The sequence below is a fragment of the Suricata suricatta genome, chromosome 7 (genome assembly GCF_006229205.1).
Source record: "Suricata suricatta isolate VVHF042 chromosome 7, meerkat_22Aug2017_6uvM2_HiC, whole genome shotgun sequence".
Classification (NCBI taxonomy): domain Eukaryota; kingdom Metazoa; phylum Chordata; class Mammalia; order Carnivora; family Herpestidae; genus Suricata; species Suricata suricatta.
The window spans coordinates 113,354,851-113,375,659 of record NC_043706.1 but is presented as its reverse complement, the minus strand read 5'-3'; the positions used below and the strand labels follow the sequence as shown (position 1 = coordinate 113,375,659).

At 38.7% G+C, this 20,809-nt stretch overlaps 1 protein-coding gene across 1 annotated transcript in view; it reads right to left on the bottom strand.

The window, feature by feature from the left end:
- Positions 1 to 20,809, bottom strand: part of LOC115295338 (A-kinase anchor protein 7-like) — a 140,386-nt gene that overhangs the window by 91,132 nt on the left and 28,445 nt on the right. Inside the window, exons 5-6 of the mRNA XM_029943226.1 lie at positions 17,794 to 17,930; positions 11,303 to 11,463 (exon numbers count right to left, since the gene is read on the bottom strand). Coding sequence (XP_029799086.1) covers positions 11,303 to 11,463; positions 17,794 to 17,930 — 298 coding nt within the window. The remainder of the gene's footprint in view (positions 1 to 11,302; positions 11,464 to 17,793; positions 17,931 to 20,809) is intronic.

Genomic DNA, 20,809 nt, shown 5'->3' with positions numbered 1-20,809 from the left:
TTATATGATAGCATGATCTATAATTTGAGAATAATCTCAAAGAGGTTTATTTTCTTACTGAGGGATACAAAGAAGTTTACTAATAAGAGTTGCCTAGGGGTGTGTGGTGGTTCAGTCAGGTAAGTGTCTAAGTCGTGATTTTGGTTCGGATCATGATCGCATGATTTGTGAGATCGAACCCTATGTTGGGCTCTGTGCTCACAGCACAGAACCTTCTTAGGATTCTCTTTCTCTCACTCTCTCTCTCTGCCCCCCCCCATGCATTCATGCAGTCTATGTCCATGCTCTCTCTCAAAATAAACTTAAAAAGAAAAGAACAGTTTAGAATACTAAATGTGAATTACATAGTCCTAATATATTCTTCAGTTAAAAATTCTATTTCAGATGCAATAGAAATAATACTATAGATTTTAGTTTTAAGAAGACTGATTTGTAATTAGACAATATACCATACAATAGGGGGTAATAAAGTCTTACCATGGTTTCCAATTGAAAGATACTCTGTTATACCATTGTAAGTTACAGTAAATCTATGTCACATATAATAGGAGAAATCTCAATAAAATTTTAGCATCTCTTTTTAGTCATCTAAACTTGAACGAAATAAAAGCGACACAACTGTTTTTGCCATTCCTATGTTATTACTATTTGAAAGACTCTTGTTTCCATATGGTTTCATTTTAGATTTAATCAGCTTAACGATAACCCACAACCCTCGGACCAACTTCATTTTAGATTTAGTAAGTCATTTGAACTATACACTTCAACATAAAGTCTCACATAATGTTGAAGTTAACTTCAATTAAAAATTTTTATGCTCATCATTTTAAGACGATATTTCCAGTTGATTACTGTGTAAAACTGTCAAAAAGCATTTTAAAACATTTCATTCTTAAAAGCAAGACTTTAAAATTATACCTTGATGCCAGGGGAATCATATTCATTCCAGGGCAGTTGAGGAAAGAGACCCAGATTGAGCATTCTAACACTGGCCCAGTTCTCCTATTATTCAATTTGTGTTCTTGGACAGGTCCCTTGATGAGGTCATTACAAATGATCTCTCAGGTCCCTCTTCTCATCCTAACAACCAACCAGTCCAAGAGAACAAAGAATGTACATACATTATCCATCAGGGATTCTAGACACCAGGACTGGATTTTACTCTCATGAAATGATTCATATATAACTATAAATAAGGGAAGAGAGACTACATTCTTTCAGCTACACTTTTATCTTTACATCATACATTTTTCATTGACTTATACATCTCTTTAAAAGATATTTATTGACTATCTATCAAATAGCAGGCTCTGGGGACACAAAGAAAAAAGATTTCCTCCAAAAGCTTTCACTTTAGTTGAGAAACATTGATTTTTAAACAATCAAATGCAATGAAGTATTGTAGTTTCTACAGTAGATAAACATTTACATGTGGAATATAGGGAAGATGAGAGTAGGAAATGGTCATTTCTATTTTGAAGAAATCAGCTAAGCCTTTATTTTGGAAGTGACATTTGAAATGAGTCCTATAAAAGATCAATTACACAGTCTGAAAAAGAAATTAAGAAAACAATTCCATTTACAATAGTATCAAAAATAATAAAATACTTAGGAATAAACTTTACCAAGGAGGCAAAAGACTGACAACCACAAAATGGTACTAAAAGAAACTGAAGAAGAAACAAAGTAAATGGAAGACATCTCAGGTTCTTGGACAGGAAGCTTTAATACCGTGAAGATGTCAATACTACCCAAAGCTATCTACAGACTTAATGCAATTCCTATCAAAGTTCTAATGACACTTTTTGCAGAAATAGAAAAAAGTCATCCTAACGTTGATACGGAATCTAAAGGGACCCTAGCCAAAACTTAATAAAGAGAACAAAGCTGGAAATCTCACCCTTCCTTGTTTCAAAATTTAATACAAAGTTATACTAATCAACACAGTGTGCTCACACCTGTCAGAATGCCTAAAATCAAAAACACAAGAAACAAGTGTTGGTAAGGGTGTGAAGGAAAAGGAGCCCTCTTGCACTGCTGGTGGGAATGCAAACGAGTGGAGTCACTGTGGAGGACAGAGGCTCCTCATAAAGTTAAACAGAACTACCCCATGACTTAGTCATCACACTACGGGTGTATTTATCCAAAAAAGACAAAAAGAGATACATGTATCCCCATGTTTATTGCAACATTATTTACAAGAGCCAAGATACGGAAGCAGCCCAAGTGTCCATCGACAGATAAATGGATAAAGATGTGGTGTATATATATAAATATATACAATGGAATATTATTCAGTCTTTAAAAAAATGAAATACTACCACTTGCAACAATATGGGTAGAACTAGGGAATATAATGCTAAGCAAAATGAGTCTAAGGAAGATAAGTACCTTATGATTTCAATTATATGTGGAATTTAAGAAACAAACGAACAAAGGAAAAAAGGGAGAGAGAGGGGTGAACCAAGAAACAGAGGCTTAGCTATAGAGAACAAACTGATGACTACCAGAGGGGAGGTGGGGGGATGGGTGAAATAGGGGATGGGACTAAAGACTACACTTAACATGATGAGCACCGAGTACTGTATAGAACTGGTGAATCACTATATTGTACACCTAAACTAATATAACACTCTACATTAATCATACTGGGAAAAAAACAGCATGGCACTGGCAAAAACACAAACCTACAAACTGATGGAATAGAAAAGACTGCCCAGAAATAAGCCCTCTTATATACTGTCAAATGGTTTTCAACAAGAATGCCAAGACCATTCAGTGGGGAAAGGACAGTCTTCTCAACAAGCAGTATCAGAAAAACTGGGTATCCACATTGCAAAAGAAAGAAGTTATACCCTTGCCTTATACCGTATACAAAATACCAAAGTTGGGGCAATGAACCAATGAAAAGAAAAGGTAGAAAATACAGAAGTACAGGAGAGAGAGGAAGGAACTGGTAGACCAAGATCGATATTGAGACATCAGATCAAGAACACAGTCGAGATTAGTCTTAAGTAGACCAAAGATAACCGCTTTTCCTAAAATGATATGGGATTTTAAAAAGCCAAATGAAGCAGCGGTAGGTTTACAAAGTACAGGGAACAAATGAAGCAGGTCCCAGCCTCAGTTTTGTCCATGGAGGGAAGGGCAGAAGGTTAAGGAATTTAACAGAAGCCTGCAGAAGTTTCAGGGAACAAGAGAAAGAAAAGGCAGGAAAAGTGGACTGTCAACAGGACACTCCTGAGTCTGGAAAACTTACACTTGCAGGAGAATCAACATACGTGACATGAAAATTTTTTTTCGTTTTCTCATGCCTTTGATAACTACTCATTAACACCTGTTATGTGTCACACATTCTAAAAGGTACGAGGTAAATAATTGTCAACAGAACAGTCACGGTCCTTGCCATCATGGAGCTTAATGCAGGGAAGACTGTCAAACAAAATTACACTTTATAACGTGTGATGAGATCTGCCAAGGAGACACACCAGGTACAATGACAGAGAACTTACAAGGAGACTCTCTTTACAGAGGACAGGGAAATGCTCTCTGAGGTGGTGACATATGAGCTAAAGAATGAAAAGGTCCAAATGGAGGGTCAACTCATATATTTGCAAAAGTTCCATGGCATGAAAGTTGTTGAGTCCCAGTACCAGAGAGAAAGCGGCGTAACCACGTGAGCATTGTGGGCAAGACAAGAGACCCCGGGTGAGACAGGAGATGCCGTAGGAGACCAACAAGGAGACAGTGGACCACCGCAGGGAGTCTGGATTTTATTTTATTTTTATATTTTTTATTTTAATGCCTGTTTATTTTTGGGAGAGCGTGAGCACGCATGTGAGCAGGGGAGGGACAATGGGGAAGGAGTGTTCGGAGGATCCAAAGCAGGCTCTACACTGACAGCACAGAGCCCGATGTAGGGCTCATACTCAAGAACTGTGAGATCACGACCTGAGCCAAAGCTGGACACTTAACCAACTGAGCCACGCAGGTGCCCCAAGGAGTCTGGATTTCAATTTGCCAGGTGTTGAGGTTAAAAAACAAATGACTGATTTGATCTAACATTGGTGTTTGCCAGCCTGGTCACAAAACAGAAGAAAAAACAAGACAAGGTACTTGAAAGAGTCACCAACAGAGTAATGCACCATGAAGCCGTGACCGGTTTCAGAAGGAATAAACCATGGTGGTCAGGAAGAGGAAACATGAGGCCTCAGTGAGGTCCCACAGCATGAGTAGAAATGGAAAGAAAGTGAAATAGCATGAAGGGTGGGAAGTTAAGGTGATAGACAACTGTCCGATTTATGGTCTTAGACTAGTTCTGGCAGGCGAATAGCCAAAGGTTTCCCTATACTTATGAACTTGCTGGAGCAGAGTATCAGCGTAGGGGGCTACCTTCAAAGAAGTCAAGGGATTTTCAGAAAAGTGATAGCTGTGATAGTAGCATTGGGGGGAGGGGTGTAGGACTTATTAATGATAATAGCTACCATCTATTTACCACTGTATATGTGCCAAACACACATAAAACGTGTACGTTATCTTATTTTGAGAGCAGTTACTATCACGCTCATTTTACAAATAAGGAAACTGAATGCAAAGTCAGTTCTAACAGACTCCACTCTCACAACTCATTCTGAGTCAGGATGGTTATAAGGTTGTGCTCATGGTGCTGAAGAAAGGGTTGGAGTGGGAGGTAGAAAAAAAAGTGCTCAACAAGTGAGAGGAAATATTTGGACAACAGCAGGAAGGAGAGGTAGAGGGTAACAAAACTCCACAGCATGAACCACCAATAAAAAAAGGCCTGTGCATGAGGGCAGATCAGGGACAAAGCAACAGAGAACGAAGAGAAAAGAGATGACCTCTGGGCCCCATCGTGTGAGGCATTTGGTGGAAAAAACAGCCTTCACTCAACGGAAGCTGTGATCTCAGATTAGCAAATCTCAGATCAGTTAAGGCAAGAAGGTCAAGGGGGTGCTTCTGCACAGCAGGAGTCCAGTTGCTAATTTACAGTGTAACTGACTAGCACAGGGATGACGGACACAGACTCCGGTGCAGGGTGGACAAAATGAGGGCAGGAAATCCAAAGTACAGATTTCCAGTTATTATATAGATTAAGTCAGGGGATGTAATGTACAACATGGTTTCTATACTTAATAATAACACTGTATTGCATATTTGAAGGGTGCTAAGAGAGTAAATAAAAGGTCTCATCAGAAGAAAAAAATGTGTTACTACGTGAGGTGATGAATGTTCACTAGACTTTCTGATTAGTCATTTCACAATATACATGTACTCACCAAATCATATAGTACAAACCCAAAACAAATAAAATCTTATACGTCAATTATACCTCAACAAAAGAATATGTCTAACAACGAGGGAACAGTAAAATAAATTAAAATGCAATGAAATATTATACAATCATACAGTAAAAAATACTTTGGGAGACGCCATGATGTTGATAATGATAACTAACATTCCTTGAGTGAGCATTCATTCTGTACCAAATAGACATTATATATCACACATATACTATAATGAGTAAGAGTAAGAATAATAGTAACAATTTTTTTTAAATGAATACAGAATTGAGCTAGACTGCCTGCATTTGAGTCCTGGCTCTACCATTTACTAATGAATTACTTAGCCTCTTTATGCCTCAGTTTCCCTACCTATAAGATGGGGATAATAACAGTCCCTCTCGCATAGAGTAGTTAAAATTAAATGAACTAATGTCTGTAAAATGATTAGAATATGGCACAAAGTAAATCCATTTAAACATCTGACAGAAAATCAAGTAAAATAAAAGAGGGGATGTAGGGAACCAGAGTATGCCACCCCAAAATATGCTACTTTGGCATAAGAACTTTGAGCTGGGGGCAACGTAGAATCAGCAGATGCAGAAAGAAACCTTCCCAGACCCCCCCTTGTCTAAGAGAAGACACATGTAAAAAGTCAAACTGCCCAAAATCTCCTCTCCCAGGAAAGTTTTATGGCCAAGGTGGCCCTGTGCAAACAAACCTTACTTCATGAGAGCCCCCCACATATTTGCCACCCACAACTTGCCACTCGGGAAACCCTAAAGCCTTTTTCTTTGTCTTATCACTTCTCTACAAAGTAACTCTTCTTCGGCTAAGATGCTCCATCAGCCCAAGTTATTACCATCTTTTTTTTTTTTTAATGTTTATTTATTTTTGAGAGAGAGAGAGAAAGAGAAAGAGTGTGAGCAGGAGACAGGCAGAGAGAGAGGGAGACACAGAACCTGAAGCAGGCTCCAGGCTCTGAACTCATCAATTATGAGATAATGACCTGAGCCAAAGCTGGACACTTAACCAACCAGGTGCCCCTAACCATCCTTTTGAGGCACTCTTCATCAAGGCTTCTCCACAGGACATGTACTACGCACATTAATAAACTCCTTGTTTTTTCTTGGTAATCTTCAGTCAGTCTAATTTTATGGGTCCTTGGAGGACAATCCAGGAGAGCAGGAGGAAAAGCACTCTCCCTCCCCTATGGGGACAGTGGAAAGGGGTGGGAAGGCACAGGAAGTGCGGGGGACTGTACCCAGAGAAGCCTGCACAGGAGGTGTGACATGCAACAGAGGCCCTGAAGGTCCTCAGGGGGGCAGGGCTGTCATTCATCCTGACTGGGGAGAAAAGTTGGTCATTGCTTATTCTAAATGAAGTGTGGATAAGGTGTTCTGATGTTTTTGAAGACAGCCTAGCCCAGGACATGGAGGGGAAGGATGCCAACTTGCCTGTGGTGGTTAGAATCCAAGATTTCATGTGGTCATAGAACAGCCTAGAAAGGCCCAAAGATGCCAGCAACCAAATAGATTCCCCACAGGGAGCAGCAAATACAGGGCAGATGCTCTCCATCTTTGGGAGGAAATGACCATCAACGTAAGAGAAAGCATAACGTTCAAACGAATATCCTAAAAACCTTTCACTCTCCTTATATGAGATAAACACACTTGGAGTCTTTTCACATGCTGACCAGGGGCCTTTCCTCATTAAAAAAAGAGATTTGCAAGAACTATTACAATTCTAGCAGGCTAAGTTCTTAGCAGTCTCTCAATCTAATACATATCTTAACAGAACTACATTTTGTTGAAATAAATGAATAAAACCACATATTCACTTCTACACAAAAAAAGCTTTTCAGTGCAATTTCCTCATCGTAAGATGAGGAGAAATGCCATATAACTGCATAATTTTCTTAGCTCTATGAGCTACAGTGTACTGCTAAGAAAGGAGAAGGTGCTATTTGATTCTGGAAAAACAGGACTTCTCAAGGTCAAGAGAGGAAGCTAACACTCAGAGCTCTAACGCCAAGCACCTTACCAGCTTCCTCAAGCAGCTACGGCCACAAACCCCCAAGGGCACTGTGTGCAAAGATGGGCTTGGTCTCCACAGCCCACTGGGCATCGCCCAGAAATAACAGTTAGCAGCCAGCATATCTGGATACTGATAGTAAAAGCACATACATTCAGACTGTATTAATTCAAAATGCAGAATAATTTTCTTCAATCTTACACATTAAAAATTCTAAATTATTCTTTATCCTGCAAATTTTCAGCAATGAGTTCAAATATTGGTGTCTGAAATTCAATCCTTTTTTTTTTTTTACAACAACGTAATACTTTAAGAATTTGTTTAACTTGGAAATTTTAAAACTCTGTGAAAATGAGGCAAATCAGACTATTCATGAATTACAATTTTCAACTGCTTTTCAAAGTTAGTTTTACTTCAGAACATGTATTTAAACTTCTGTATCAATACTTTAATAATTAAATTTATTTTTTTTAATTCTCCTGCTTTCTACTAAGTGCACCTAGCTCTGTATCTTGAACAAAGAAGATTTTAATACTCCTGTATAAGCATATACGTATACATAGTTTAGTACAGTGTTAAGAAATGCAGTGCTCTGGTCAATGGAATATATTCTTTTAAAAGTTGTAATATATTATGTGAAGAGTTTATAATATATGACACAAAGACAAATATTACATTATTTACTGATACTCTTGGACTGAAACAACACTAATCCTGAGACATTCTTGTCGAACCACTTCATTAGACAAAATAATTTTCTTCATTTTGTCTAATGAAGTGAAATATTGACAAAAATGTCCTGTATTGAACAGTCTATCTGAATACTGTGTATATAGAGTGCTCCACTAAAGACTGCAGTGAAAATTTTCCATACACATATTTAAGTATTTAGGTTTCTTATACAAGTGCATAAAACTGTAACCAAAAGCAACAGTAAAATATACACAGACGAGATTAAAAGCAAGTAAAACAAACAGTGATTATATGAGGACAGAATGCTATTCTCCCTCTGTTTTCCATTTCTGGAATGTTTTGTTTAAATTTTGGAAAAGTATATATGTTTTCAAGCAACAGTCTCTCACATCAAGAAAGGAATTAGAGGGGCAGTGGCCTTTCCTAAAATGACAAACCAGCACCCTTGGCCTCACAGTCATACTAAAGCTGGCAAGGTTTCACATTCCTCAGCATACAATGGATCGTTCACCGATACTGGAAACTGCCTTTGTGAGAATATTTGCAAAGAATGGATGGAATTCTCAATGTTGCAAGCATCCATTGAATTACTTAAAAAGAACAATGAATGAATGACTAGTTAGAAATGTTTCTTGAGCTCAGAGAAATTTATATTACAAAAGAAAAAACCTAAATCCAGCATTTTCTCCAGACCAGTTAGGAAGAACAGATTAAGTTGCTAACTGCGGGCACCGCTTCCCAAATACTTTGCTATCAAAACTGTCAGAGTTGCCTTCTCTTTGACCAACTAACAATTTTAAATCCTTTTTGACTCATAAATATTGCTTGCATGTTTGTTTATATGTACTTTGCTCACAAAAGAAAACTTAACCAACAATGAAGTGAAACTTGATCCTCAATGCCTCCCTTTACCCTAAAAAGAGATGTACTTTTCTTTTTTGCGGGGGGAGGGGGGTATTTAGGCTTTTTATATTATTTATTTATTTAAGTAATCTCTATACCCAACATGGGGCTCCAAGTCATGACCCTGAGATAAAGAATCACATGTTCTTTGAACTGAGCCAGCCTGGCACTCCAAGAGATGCACTTTAAAATAGGCAACTATAAAACTGTAAAGGCAATATAATATTAGTAAAAGAAAAAGTATGTCTCCAAAAATCATATATATAATAACCTTTTTATAAAGTTAAAAGCACTTAAAAATACATATACCTTGGGGGACTATAAGGAAATACCAACTTCAGCTTCAGGATGATGGTTAGTTTAAATGAAGGATGATCATGAGATGCACCGACAAAAAGGATAACACAGTTACATTACTGCCAGTGTCCTAGCATTTGTTTCATGGATTTTGCTTTGTGTTTTTTGTTTGGTGGTGGATTCTCAGTTGATTATGCCACCATTTTAAAACAGATGGATGAAGGCATGCCTGGGTGGTTCAGTTGGCTAAGCATTCACCTTCTGCTCATGTCACAGTATCACACACAGTTCCTCAGTTCAAGCCCCACGTAGGGCTCTCTGCTGTCAGCATGGAGGCTGCTTCAGATCCTCTGTTCTCCCCCGCCCCGCTGCTACTCCCCTGCTAGTGCGCTCTCTCTCTCAATATTAAATAAACATGTTAGGGGCACCTGGGTGGTTTAGTCCACCACTTCAGCTCAGGTCATAATCTTGCAGTTTGTGATTCGAGCCCAGCATTGGGCTCTCTGTTGACAGCTCAGAACTGGAGCCTACTTCAGATTCTGTGTCTCCCTCTCTCTCTCTGCCCCTTCCTGGCTCATGCTCTGTGTCTTTCTCTCTCAAAAATAACAAACATTTAAAGAATTTTTTAAATAAACATTTTAAATAAATAAATAAGTCCCTAAATAAAATGGATGGATGGCAGATAGATAACAGATAGATTAACAAGCATGGACCAATTATGAGTGTGTTACAAACCAAAAAAATCACTAAATCTGAGATGAAATGACATGAAATGATCTGACATGATATGAAAATAAAATTTTTTTACAGCATGTAGACTGCACCCAAACTACAGTATCTGGACCAACTCAAAAGTCATCATCCAAATTTTATAATTTTCTGCTTCTACACTTTCAATTGTGCTGCAGTAAGTAACTGTTCTCAATGGATAGGAGACCTTCTAACATCACCAATGGCCCTTCTGCTCAGAGAATAGAATCTTCAGGAAGGGGAAAAAAGTGGGACAGAGGAAAACTCTGCTGATTTTCTGGGATGGGGCTGACAATGTTCACATGCCTTGGACTAGGCAATTGGTGATTCTTATTCACACAGTAAGTACTTATTAAGTGCCAATTATAGGTCAATTGTCATGAAAAGCACTGGAACCCTTCAGACTTATGATTAGGTCAGTCCTAGCAGATCCTTGAGTTCAACCCATCACCTTCCAGATGGCAGAAAATCAATATATCTTCAGGTAAAGACTCAAGATAGTATAATCACTGTGGAAAACAGTACAGAGGTTCCTCAAAAAAATAAAAATAGAAACATCATATGATTCAATAATTCCACTCTTGAGTATTTACTCAAAACAAAAACATGAATTCAAAAAGATATATGCATCCCTACGTTTATTGCAGCATTATTCACAATAGCCAAAATATGGAAGCAACCTAAGTGGCCCTCAGTAGACAGATGGATAAGGAAGACTGGCATTATCTACAGTAGAATATTATACAGGAATAAAAAAAGGATGAGATTATGCCATTTCAGACAACAGAGATGTACTTACAGGGTATAATGCTAAGTGAAATAAATCATAAATAAAACAAAAAGCAGAATCAGACCTATAAACAGAGATAAAAATGATGGTTGCCAGAAGAGAGAGTGGTAGGAGGTTGAGCAAAATGAGTGTAAGTAAGTAGGAGATACAGGCTTCCAGGTAAAGAATAACTAGGTCACGGGAATAAAAGGTACCGCATAAGGACTGTGGTCAGTGGTATTATGATAGCGATGTACTGGGTCAGATGGTAGCTGGAGCTATGTGGTTAACGTGGCATAACGTATAAATCTGTCAAATCTTATGCTGAAACTAATGTACTACTGTGTGCCAACTATACTCAAAAACAAGAAATCAAGATAACTTTCAGATGTTTTATTTGGCTCGTACCTACACAAGCAGATGCTGAGCAGCTCACTTATAATGTAAGGTCATCATGGCTCCCCAAAGTTAAAATCTCTGTTACAAGAACTGGGGACGGGAAGAAGACTGCTTCTTCAACAGATGAGATTTCACACGGATGCGTCGCTGTTCGTTTTACCTGCTATGTCCAAAAGGGGTTGTATGTGATCTCCTTCAGCGAGCTTCACAAACCCAACCTGATTTCCAAAAGTGTCGATCCCTTGAAAGGGCAAAATCAACTGTCTTCCTTGAAGGATTTCTTCTATGAATGGTTTTAATTCCAAAAGTGCACCAATACCACTGGTAAGAGACAATATAATTTTCAGTACTCTATTAAGTAATAAAATATACAAAACCAAACACGAAATAATCCATTTTTAGAAAGATTAAATTAATCTTGATATTTGTTCTAATCACTTTAAAGCTCAAAAATAACTTCAAAATCTAATCTGTATGATTAAAATAAAATTAATACTAATCTTTTTAATGTTTTATTATTTATTTTTGACAGAGACACAGAGTGCAAGCAGGGGAGGGACAGAGAGAGAAGGAGACAGAATCTGAAGCAGGCTCCAAGGCTCTGAGCTGTCAGCACAGAGCCAGATGTGGGGCTTGAACCCACAAGGCTGTGAGATCATGACCTGAGCTGAAGTCAGTCACCCAACCGATTGAGCCACCCAGGTGCCCCTAATATTAATTTTTAAATAAAAATTATGGAAGAAGTGAATTAAATCTTTACTTAATTGTAATTTACATTAAAGACACGAAAGAAAATACTATTTTTTTTTCACCAAGTTTTTAATCAAGAAAACACTGCAGGGATAACTCAAAAACATTACTGATAATATATTCCAAAAAACCTAATACCACATGAGCTTATATTGGATTATATGAAAAGTTCTAGATTCTTATTAAAAGTACTAATACAGTATTTACTATTGGTAAGGCATTCTACTAAAACTTCATTATCTCTTAAACTATAATATCTTCCGTAATAAGATAATACTATAACTGGATTAAACAAAAGTAAAAGGTTACATTTGTCAACTGCAACCACATAAGTTTTAATTTCTATTTAACCTATGTGATCATACGGCTACTCTGTCTTTCAAGTGTTTTATTTTTCTTTATAAAACAAGGGTTTACTATATTAATGAATTAAACATCTTCAGGCTTGGAATATTTTGAAAATTAGGCTGAATTATTTCCATCTATTCTGGTGTAGGTATGTTGTTATGAGAAAAAAATTAAAATCTCACTAGAGGGCAGCAATTACTCCAAAAAGAAAGAAGCACATTCTTACATAATAGAGACAGGGCTTTAAAACACCGGTCTGGTGAAACATCATTAATTTAAACTATCTTGATCGTTCACTAGTAATTGTAAGTTAAATGTGTGAAGATAAATTTAAGTATTTTTCTAGTTCTTTCATATTTCTAAATTAGCTTTCACATAAAGCTTTAACTGACTGCATACAGAACTTCATACTCAGTCTCAATTCTCACCTATGTCACAACAATACATACAACTCTTCAAAATAGCTTTGCAAGGGGCACCTGGGTGGCTCAGTTGGTTAAGTGTCTGATTCTAGATTTTGGCTCAGGTCATGATCTCATATTTCATGGGTTAAAGCCCCCAACAGGGCTCTACACTGGCAGTCTGGAGCCTGCTTACAATTCCCCAATGCCCCTCCTCTCACAAATAAATCAAAATTAAAAAATAGCTTTGAAAATGTCATTTCCCATTGTACCTCCAAATCCACATCCTAAACCCCATCTTTCCTAACTGTATTTCTGTTCATCCTAAAAGACAGAGTGTCCATACTTTTACTGCAGCAGTCCTTCACTATGTGCCATGAGTTAGAACACGTGAAAAACAGAACAGCCACTTCTGGTTCATGTTTCATAAATTCAGGAAATTCAGGATATTCATTTTAATTGTAACTATATTTTACAGCAGTCCATGCTCAAGGTTAGGGCTTTTCAGAGACCGTGAATTCTATACCTCATTTTTCATTAAAGAAATATAGATGATCTGGAAAAGAAAAAAGAAAAAAAAATAAAAAATAAAATAAAAAATAAAGAAATATAGATGATCTAAACTTAGCCCAGTGTTTTCATTTCTCTAGGAGCATAAATCAATAAATAAGTCCCAACAAGAGGTCACTGATCACAGAGTGAGAAAAAGTCATAGTGTCTGTTGGTAAACATCACTAACATTCAAATTCTTTTCAACAGAATGCCTCTTGAAGAGTGGTTTATGGAAAGCCTTCTTAATGGTAAAATAAGTAAAAAGTATATGCATATAGAAAAAAAGAACTCTGAAACAAGAGTTTGGGCCAAAAGGAGTCTTTGAAATTAAGGCAGGACAACCAACCTTTCAACTCAACAGCTGGGTATGACTGGCCTTACAAATTCCTATGCCTTTCTTCTACATGGTAAGGGCAAAGGACCTTAGGTGATACCTGAAGAAATTTATGATTTTTTAAAAAATTTTAAGTAATCTCCACACCCAACATGGGGCTCAAACTCATGACCCCATGATCAAGAGTCATGCTCTACTGACTAAGCCAGCCAGGCGCCCCTGAAGAAAATTCATGATTTCAAGAAAATGCTTCCTCATACTCCACACCCAACCTATTGATGAATACATCATTAAACAGCTAAAATAGGATACTAGATTTTGAAAAGTAAGAACATAGAACAAGAAACTCACAACATAGATGTCAGCATATTATACAGGACAGGATGAAAGGTAAAGTAAAAGATTAGAGACTTAGAAAATCCTTCATATAAATAACATCTTAACCAGAAAACCCAAGTCGTTTCTCTTGCACGAGATAGCAGCCTACAGTGAAGCCACACCCTGATTCTGTTCTTCACTTAAACATTGATACTGCCACAGACACCTCCCTGGTTTCCCAAACTAGTAGTAAATCTTTTCTCCTTTGGAATTCCATTAATATTTTATATTTCGTAAAACATACTAGCTTGTATATTTTTATATAATAGCTTTTACGTTCATATGGTATCTAGTCAACTTAATTGTATGATGCGTGAGCATAAGAACCATTCTTGATTAATCTTTATTTTCCCCGAAGCACTTAGCTCAGTATCTTGAACATGGCTGATAAGCCTGGTTGAGTTGTAAAACACTGTCTTGTCTGTACAGCAAAACCTTATTTATTTCTTAGATTTTTCATTATATCTTAGTCAAGACGGGGACACCTGGGTGGCTCAGTCAGTTAAGCATCCAACTTCGGCTCAGGTCATGATCTCGCTGTTCCTGAGTTCGGGCCCCACATCAGGCTCTGTGCTGATAGCTCAGAGCCTGGAGCCTGCTTCGGATTCTGTGTTTCCTTCTCTCTCTAACCCTCCCCTGCTTGCATTCTTCCCCTCTCTGTCTCGGTCTCTCTCTCTCTCTCTGTCACTCAATAACAAATAATAACCATTAAAACATTTAACTTAGTCAAGAGGAGTTACTAAACTGCAATATCCAGTCATTATGTTCTAGTAGAGATAATATTTCTCGTATCATAAAGTTGTATAAGGATACCTCTTTAACTCTTCAAACACAAAGTAGACTTGCTAAACATTTAGGACTTTTTCCCCACAACACTGAAAGTATTCACAAAATGACACAGTGCAACACAGGGCTGAATAACGCAGAGCGTCACCACGCTCTGTAGAGTAATTCTTCAATGAGTGATGCCGTGATTTAGGGCAAGAAAATGCTTCCTATCTCAGGACTCTCCCATGCACTTCAGGTGGTTTGGCAACCTTCACTCCTGCCCATCAGATGCCCACAGCACCCCCCAGTAATTGTGACAACCAAAAATACCCCCCAAATATTTCTAAAAGTCTCTTTGGACTTAGAGACAGTCACACCTCCACTAAGTAATGTAAACAGCACACTTGCCCCCTCCCCCTAACCCCACGGCACCCCACGTGCTCCTCAGTAGAGACCACCGAGATACAGGAGGCCATTCATACCTATGCAGACTCACCCTTCCCACTGCTTTCACGCCCTGTTCATCCTCTCCCTTCTGTCTCCATCTCACCCCCTCTCTCTCCACCTCCCATCTTTCACACACACGCCCCATGGAATAATAAGAGAATTGACTAGTTCCGGCTTCTCTACTAACCAGTATTTGCTTAATTCCTAGGACTCTTGCTTCCTTGAATGTATAAGAGAGATGACATTTCTCTGCTGTGTCACAATACTGTTAAAAGAATAAAATATAATATTTGTATGGGAGATGGAGGCTGAGGAGCGGGACTGATGTATACATGCCGCAGTCAAGACCTGTTTCTGATAACAGAGATAAAAACCTAAACCGACTGATCAATGGGGACTCAATCTTTTCTGGTTTAAGGACTCTCTTTGGAGTACAATTATTCAGTTACTTCAAACCTCCTCTGAAGAGTTTTTCCCTTCCCTCCCCCTCCTCCTTCCCATGGAATCCAGCATACTCTTCTAAGAGGACTGAGGAAGGTGTCCAGACTGCTGCTGTTTAAGTCCTCAGAGATTCCCATTTTGGGGGACTGGTCAGGCCATATCCCTGGGTGTCCCATGTCAGGGCCCATGAGAGCATGCTTACTCTTTCTCGGCTTTGTACCAGCCCGTACTGCTGAATCACGAGATCCCTGCCAGAGTCTCTGATCAAGAAGCATGGATGTTCAGCAATGTCCTTGTCTCTTATTCAGTTCTTTCTGACCCACCAATTTTTTCTGAGTTGGGCCTCCAAATCCACCCACCATGGCACATGAAATTTCTGGATCCATCTGTATGTCTTGATAGGCGATGGGTCATTGGAGAAATGACCTCAAGAACGTCTGGAAATCTTCCTCAACTCTAATCTACCACCTATGTGACACCGCATTCTTGTAGCATTAGTTGAGCAGGAACTTCTCCAAAGAGCTCGAGTTTTCCCCAGCTTCACCCTGAGCACCCCAAACCAATGTGAGTGTCTCTATCACTCCTAACTCTCTGTTCCAACACTGGCGAGGGCCAGGTTTGGAAAATACATTCAACCCCAAAAGGCGAGCCAGGACATTGTAGCTGGTTTCATACCTCTTCCTCTGCTTCTGCTCCCTCCACCTAGCACTGGAAGGGCTCTGTACTCCCTCCCACCTTGGACAATAAGCCTCAGAGCAGCCACCTACAGCCCTCCTCAAAGCTGTCTGTGTTTTCACGGACCACATTGAAGGTCTTTTGAATTTATTGCTGGTTCAGTGTCTCCTACTTGCCACTCTTCACACCAGCTTACAAAAGACTGAGGTCCTCCAAGAAGGAATTCTGCCTCCAGACTGCCTTTGGACTTGAGACGACAGCACCTCTTTCCTGGGGCTCTAGCCTGCCCTGCAAATTTTGTGCTTGCCAGGCTCCATGGTCACATGAGCTAATTCCTTAAATTAAATTCTGTATGAAGCCATAGGTAACAGATATATTGAGAAATGAATATATCTAGATATTCATACAGATATACATCCTGTTGGCTCTGTGTCTCTGGAGAACCCTGACTAATTCACCATTCTAACACACACAGGACACTTCTCCCAGGCTTTCAGCTCCTCATGTCGCATCTTCTTTGGCTTCTTTTCCCTTACGAGCATCAGAGTATTCATTTTGTCTTCTGACTGACAAAGGGAACAGTGAATGTGAGTCAAGTAAAATCTTCTAGTCCTCTCTGCAAATGCAGGGTGCCCAAGACCTACTCTTACGTAGATTATGTTGGAATAAATCAGAAGACTGATCTCTAAAGACAGGAGAGTCTACTGTTTAAAAGACATAACTACAGGAACCATAATTTGCCTTCATATTTTGAGTCACTAGTTTATGGTTCTCTCTCTTTTCCTCACCCCTTTCCCAATTCAAGTCTTGTTCTTCATTCCCTTAGAAGACTTATGTCAGGGTAGAAAATAGAAGTAACCTATAATGCATTCTGGCTCTGGGTTTCCAAAGAGCTAAGCTTAAACTCAATCCAGAAAGTTCTACAGGCAGTAACAGGAAAGGAGTCCCCCAGAGAATTAGGGGAAGACCAAGGGTTCTCCACTCCAAGCCGTAATCAATGACTTATACTCAAACTTTGCAGCACAACTCTGGAATTAGGAGTGAGTGGTATACAGGTACTTTAAGAATGAGTAAGGTAAAATTATAATTACCTACTGACTTAGTGGAATGATAGCTCTAATAACATCAGCCACCTACTGTGTGCTGGGGCTGTACAAAGAGCTCTTACATGACTTAAAACTATTATTTTTTTCCCATTTACTTAAAAAGTAAATAATTTGCCCAAAATTAGGCAGTTATTCAGAGATGGTTGTGTCACAGTTCCAGAATGTTTACCAAGAATTCTAACCTAAATTTTCAGCCGCCAGAGTGCTGACAAAATTAACATGGGGAAAACAACTGCCTAATCAAGGGCTACTATTTGATAATAACAGAATTTAGAAGTCTAGATTAGGAGGAATATTTATATTGCTAATTCTGTACATTGACTATTAACTGTAATAAATTATAACAAAGAATGCTTCCTTACAACTTCAATGCCTCTTTGGGTTCTGCAATATTTACTCATATTAAAGCAAGAATTTGGAAAATGATATTCAAGGAAGACATATTACTCACATGTTTACTTCCTCTTCATTTAATAACTGCATCACTAGCAGGGTAATATGAAAGGAGCCATCGCTGATCATTGCTTTGGCCAGTTGTTTGTCTTGTTGTAGTATTGCATTTTGTAGGACCTTAATTCCTCTTGTAATCTAATCACACACAGACAGATGCACACACATACACACAAAATAGAAATTAGACAAACATTTCTTTATGGCAAAATGTAAATCAACCAAAATTAGAATAATGTCAAGATTCTTCAACTGAACAATGCTAATCACCTACTTGTTCACAAATATCCTGGTAAAATGACTTGGGAAGCTTAATATAATATATATGATATATAAGGTTTTTTTTAATCATACAATCCTTGTCCATCTTGAACACACTAAGCTTAATACCCTTGATTTACAAACTGGGGCACTGGTTGAACCCCCTGGTGGAAAACCTCTCAGCGACCATGCATCTTTTCAGAAACTTGCAGTATGACTCACAGTAATTATGATCTTTCCTATAAGAAAAAAAGTCTTATTCTTGCCACAGAAAGGTCAAACCAGCAGACAACATTCCATTCCTGTTGGAAGTATTATTTATTTGTCCCCAAGTGAATGTGTCTAAGAACCCATTCTTCATGGCCTTTAAAATTTTTTAGAACAGCAATAATCTCAACAGGAATGACTATTGTCATTTTTCCAGATGTGTGAGGAGGGGCATAACGATGGAGAGAGGGCTGCAAAGACGTCCAAATTCATACGTTAGAAAAACAATTACAGTCACAGGGAGGTGCGAGCCCTCCTCTTCCATCAGACCTCCCTTCTCGGTCCTTGCTCTGATTTTTTTTTTTAATGTTTTATTTATTTCTGAGAGAGAGAGAGAGAGAGAGAGCGAGCGCGCATGAACAGAGGAGGGTCAGAGAGAGAGGGAGACACAGAATTTGAAGACAGGCTCCAGGCTCTGAGCTAGCTGTCAGCACAGAGCCCAATGCGGAGCTCAAACCCACAAACCATGAGATCATGACCTGAGCTGAGGCCAGACAATCAACCAAATGAGCCACCCAGGCGCCCCTCTCGGTCCCTGCTCTGAAACAAGGAAGGGAACAATGCTCTTCCCTCCTCCATTTCCAGTCAGATACATTTCTAGTCTACTTGTACATGTGACTAGAAAAGTGCATTGGAAAATGGTTTGAATATGAAACAGCAAACCGAGCAATACTCAGAGAAGAGGGAGCAAGCACATAGAAGCCCTGAGGCAGCAGAATTATTCAGAGAGAAAAGGGGAAGGAGAGGGAGCTGGCAATAGAAACAGAGTTCATTAAAAAAAAAACAGCAGAGTAAGAAAAAACAGAATCATAAGCACAGTGGACTGTTCTGATACTAGAGTAGCTATTTTATCCTGAACAATGTTCCCATTATCTGCAGAATGTGACTGCACAAATCATGAGATGCCATCCTGGGATCTGACTTCCCATGTGTCTTCACGATAAATCCACATCACCCAAATAACCTCAGCATTTCTCTCTTCCTTGCAATATGGATGAGGGCGACACAGGAAATGGTGTTTTCCTGGGAGGAAGCTATGCAGCAACACCTAACATAATATTTCCCAAGGCAAGAGATCACATCTATGAAACCTAGCAAAAGGATACTGAGAGCCTGATAAATAAAATGCTCTTGATGTAACAGTACACAAGAGATTTATAGAGTCACTTTCCTCTACTCTATATCAATGAAACTAAATTATAAACTTCTCGAGGGCAATGTTTATTTCTCCTAACCCACCATCTCACCACAGTGACCAGTAATAATAATAAAAACAATATTCAAAATATACCTAAAACTAATATAATACTGTATGTTAATGATACTAGAATCAAAATAAAATAAACTGACATGAGGACATGTCAGTAAATGCCAACTCACATTATTCTAAAATGTACTTTTTTAGGGGTGGTGGCTCAGTTGGACAAAGTACGTGTCCAACTTCGGCTCAGGTCATGATCTCGCTGTTGCAGAATTTGAGCCCTGCATTGGGCTCTGTGCTGACAGCTCAGAGCCTGCAGCCTGTTTCAGATTCCTTCCTTCTCTCTCTCTTTCTTTCTCTCTCTCTCTCTCTCTCTCTCTCTCTCTCTCTCTCTCTCTGTCCGTCCGCCACTAGTGCTCTGTGGTGATCAAGTGATGCTTTGATAATCCAAATTAATTTATATATTCCTTGATATCATCTTAAGAGTTTTTTAAATGCTTTTTCATTACTAATTACATTCTTTTAAAAAATTGTTTTAATGTTTTATTTATGTTTGATACAGAAGAGACAGAGCATGAGAGGGGGAGGGTCAGAGAGAGGGAGACACAGAATCTGAAACAGGCTCCAGGCTCTGAGCTAGCTGTCAACACAGAGCCCAACGTGGGGCTTGAACCCACGAACATGAGATCTGACCTGAGCCGAAGTCGGAGGCTTAACCGACTGAGCCACCCAGGTGCCCCCCTAATTACATTCTTAAAACATAAAAGGGAAAAAATACTTGAGTTTTCTCTGTATCCTATTTTAAGAAGTACCAATGTCACTAGAGGTCAAAGGAAACTAATTTTTAGAATCGTTGTTTAAAATTCTATAAAGAGGGGCGCCTGGGTGGCTCAGTCAGTTGAGCATCCAGCTTTGGCTCAGGTCATGATCTCATAGTTCATGGGTTCGAGCCCCGCAATGGGCTCTGTGCTGACAGCTCAGAGCCTGGATCCTGTCTTTAGATTCTGTGTCTCCCTCTCTTTCTGACCCTCCCCTGCTCATGTTGTCTCTCGCTCTCTCAAAAATAAATAAAAAAATAAAAATAAATTTTAAAAAATAAAATTCTATAAAGCCATTAAAGCTTATCTGTCACCATGATCCCCAGCCATTGACAGGACTATACAGGCACATTATAAAAACCTAATACTATAGAATCATTTTTAACTATGATATTGAAAGAAAATTTTAAAAATCAGAGTGTTATTAAATCTTAAATATTTCATTGAGTATTATCTTTGTGTTTAGAAAA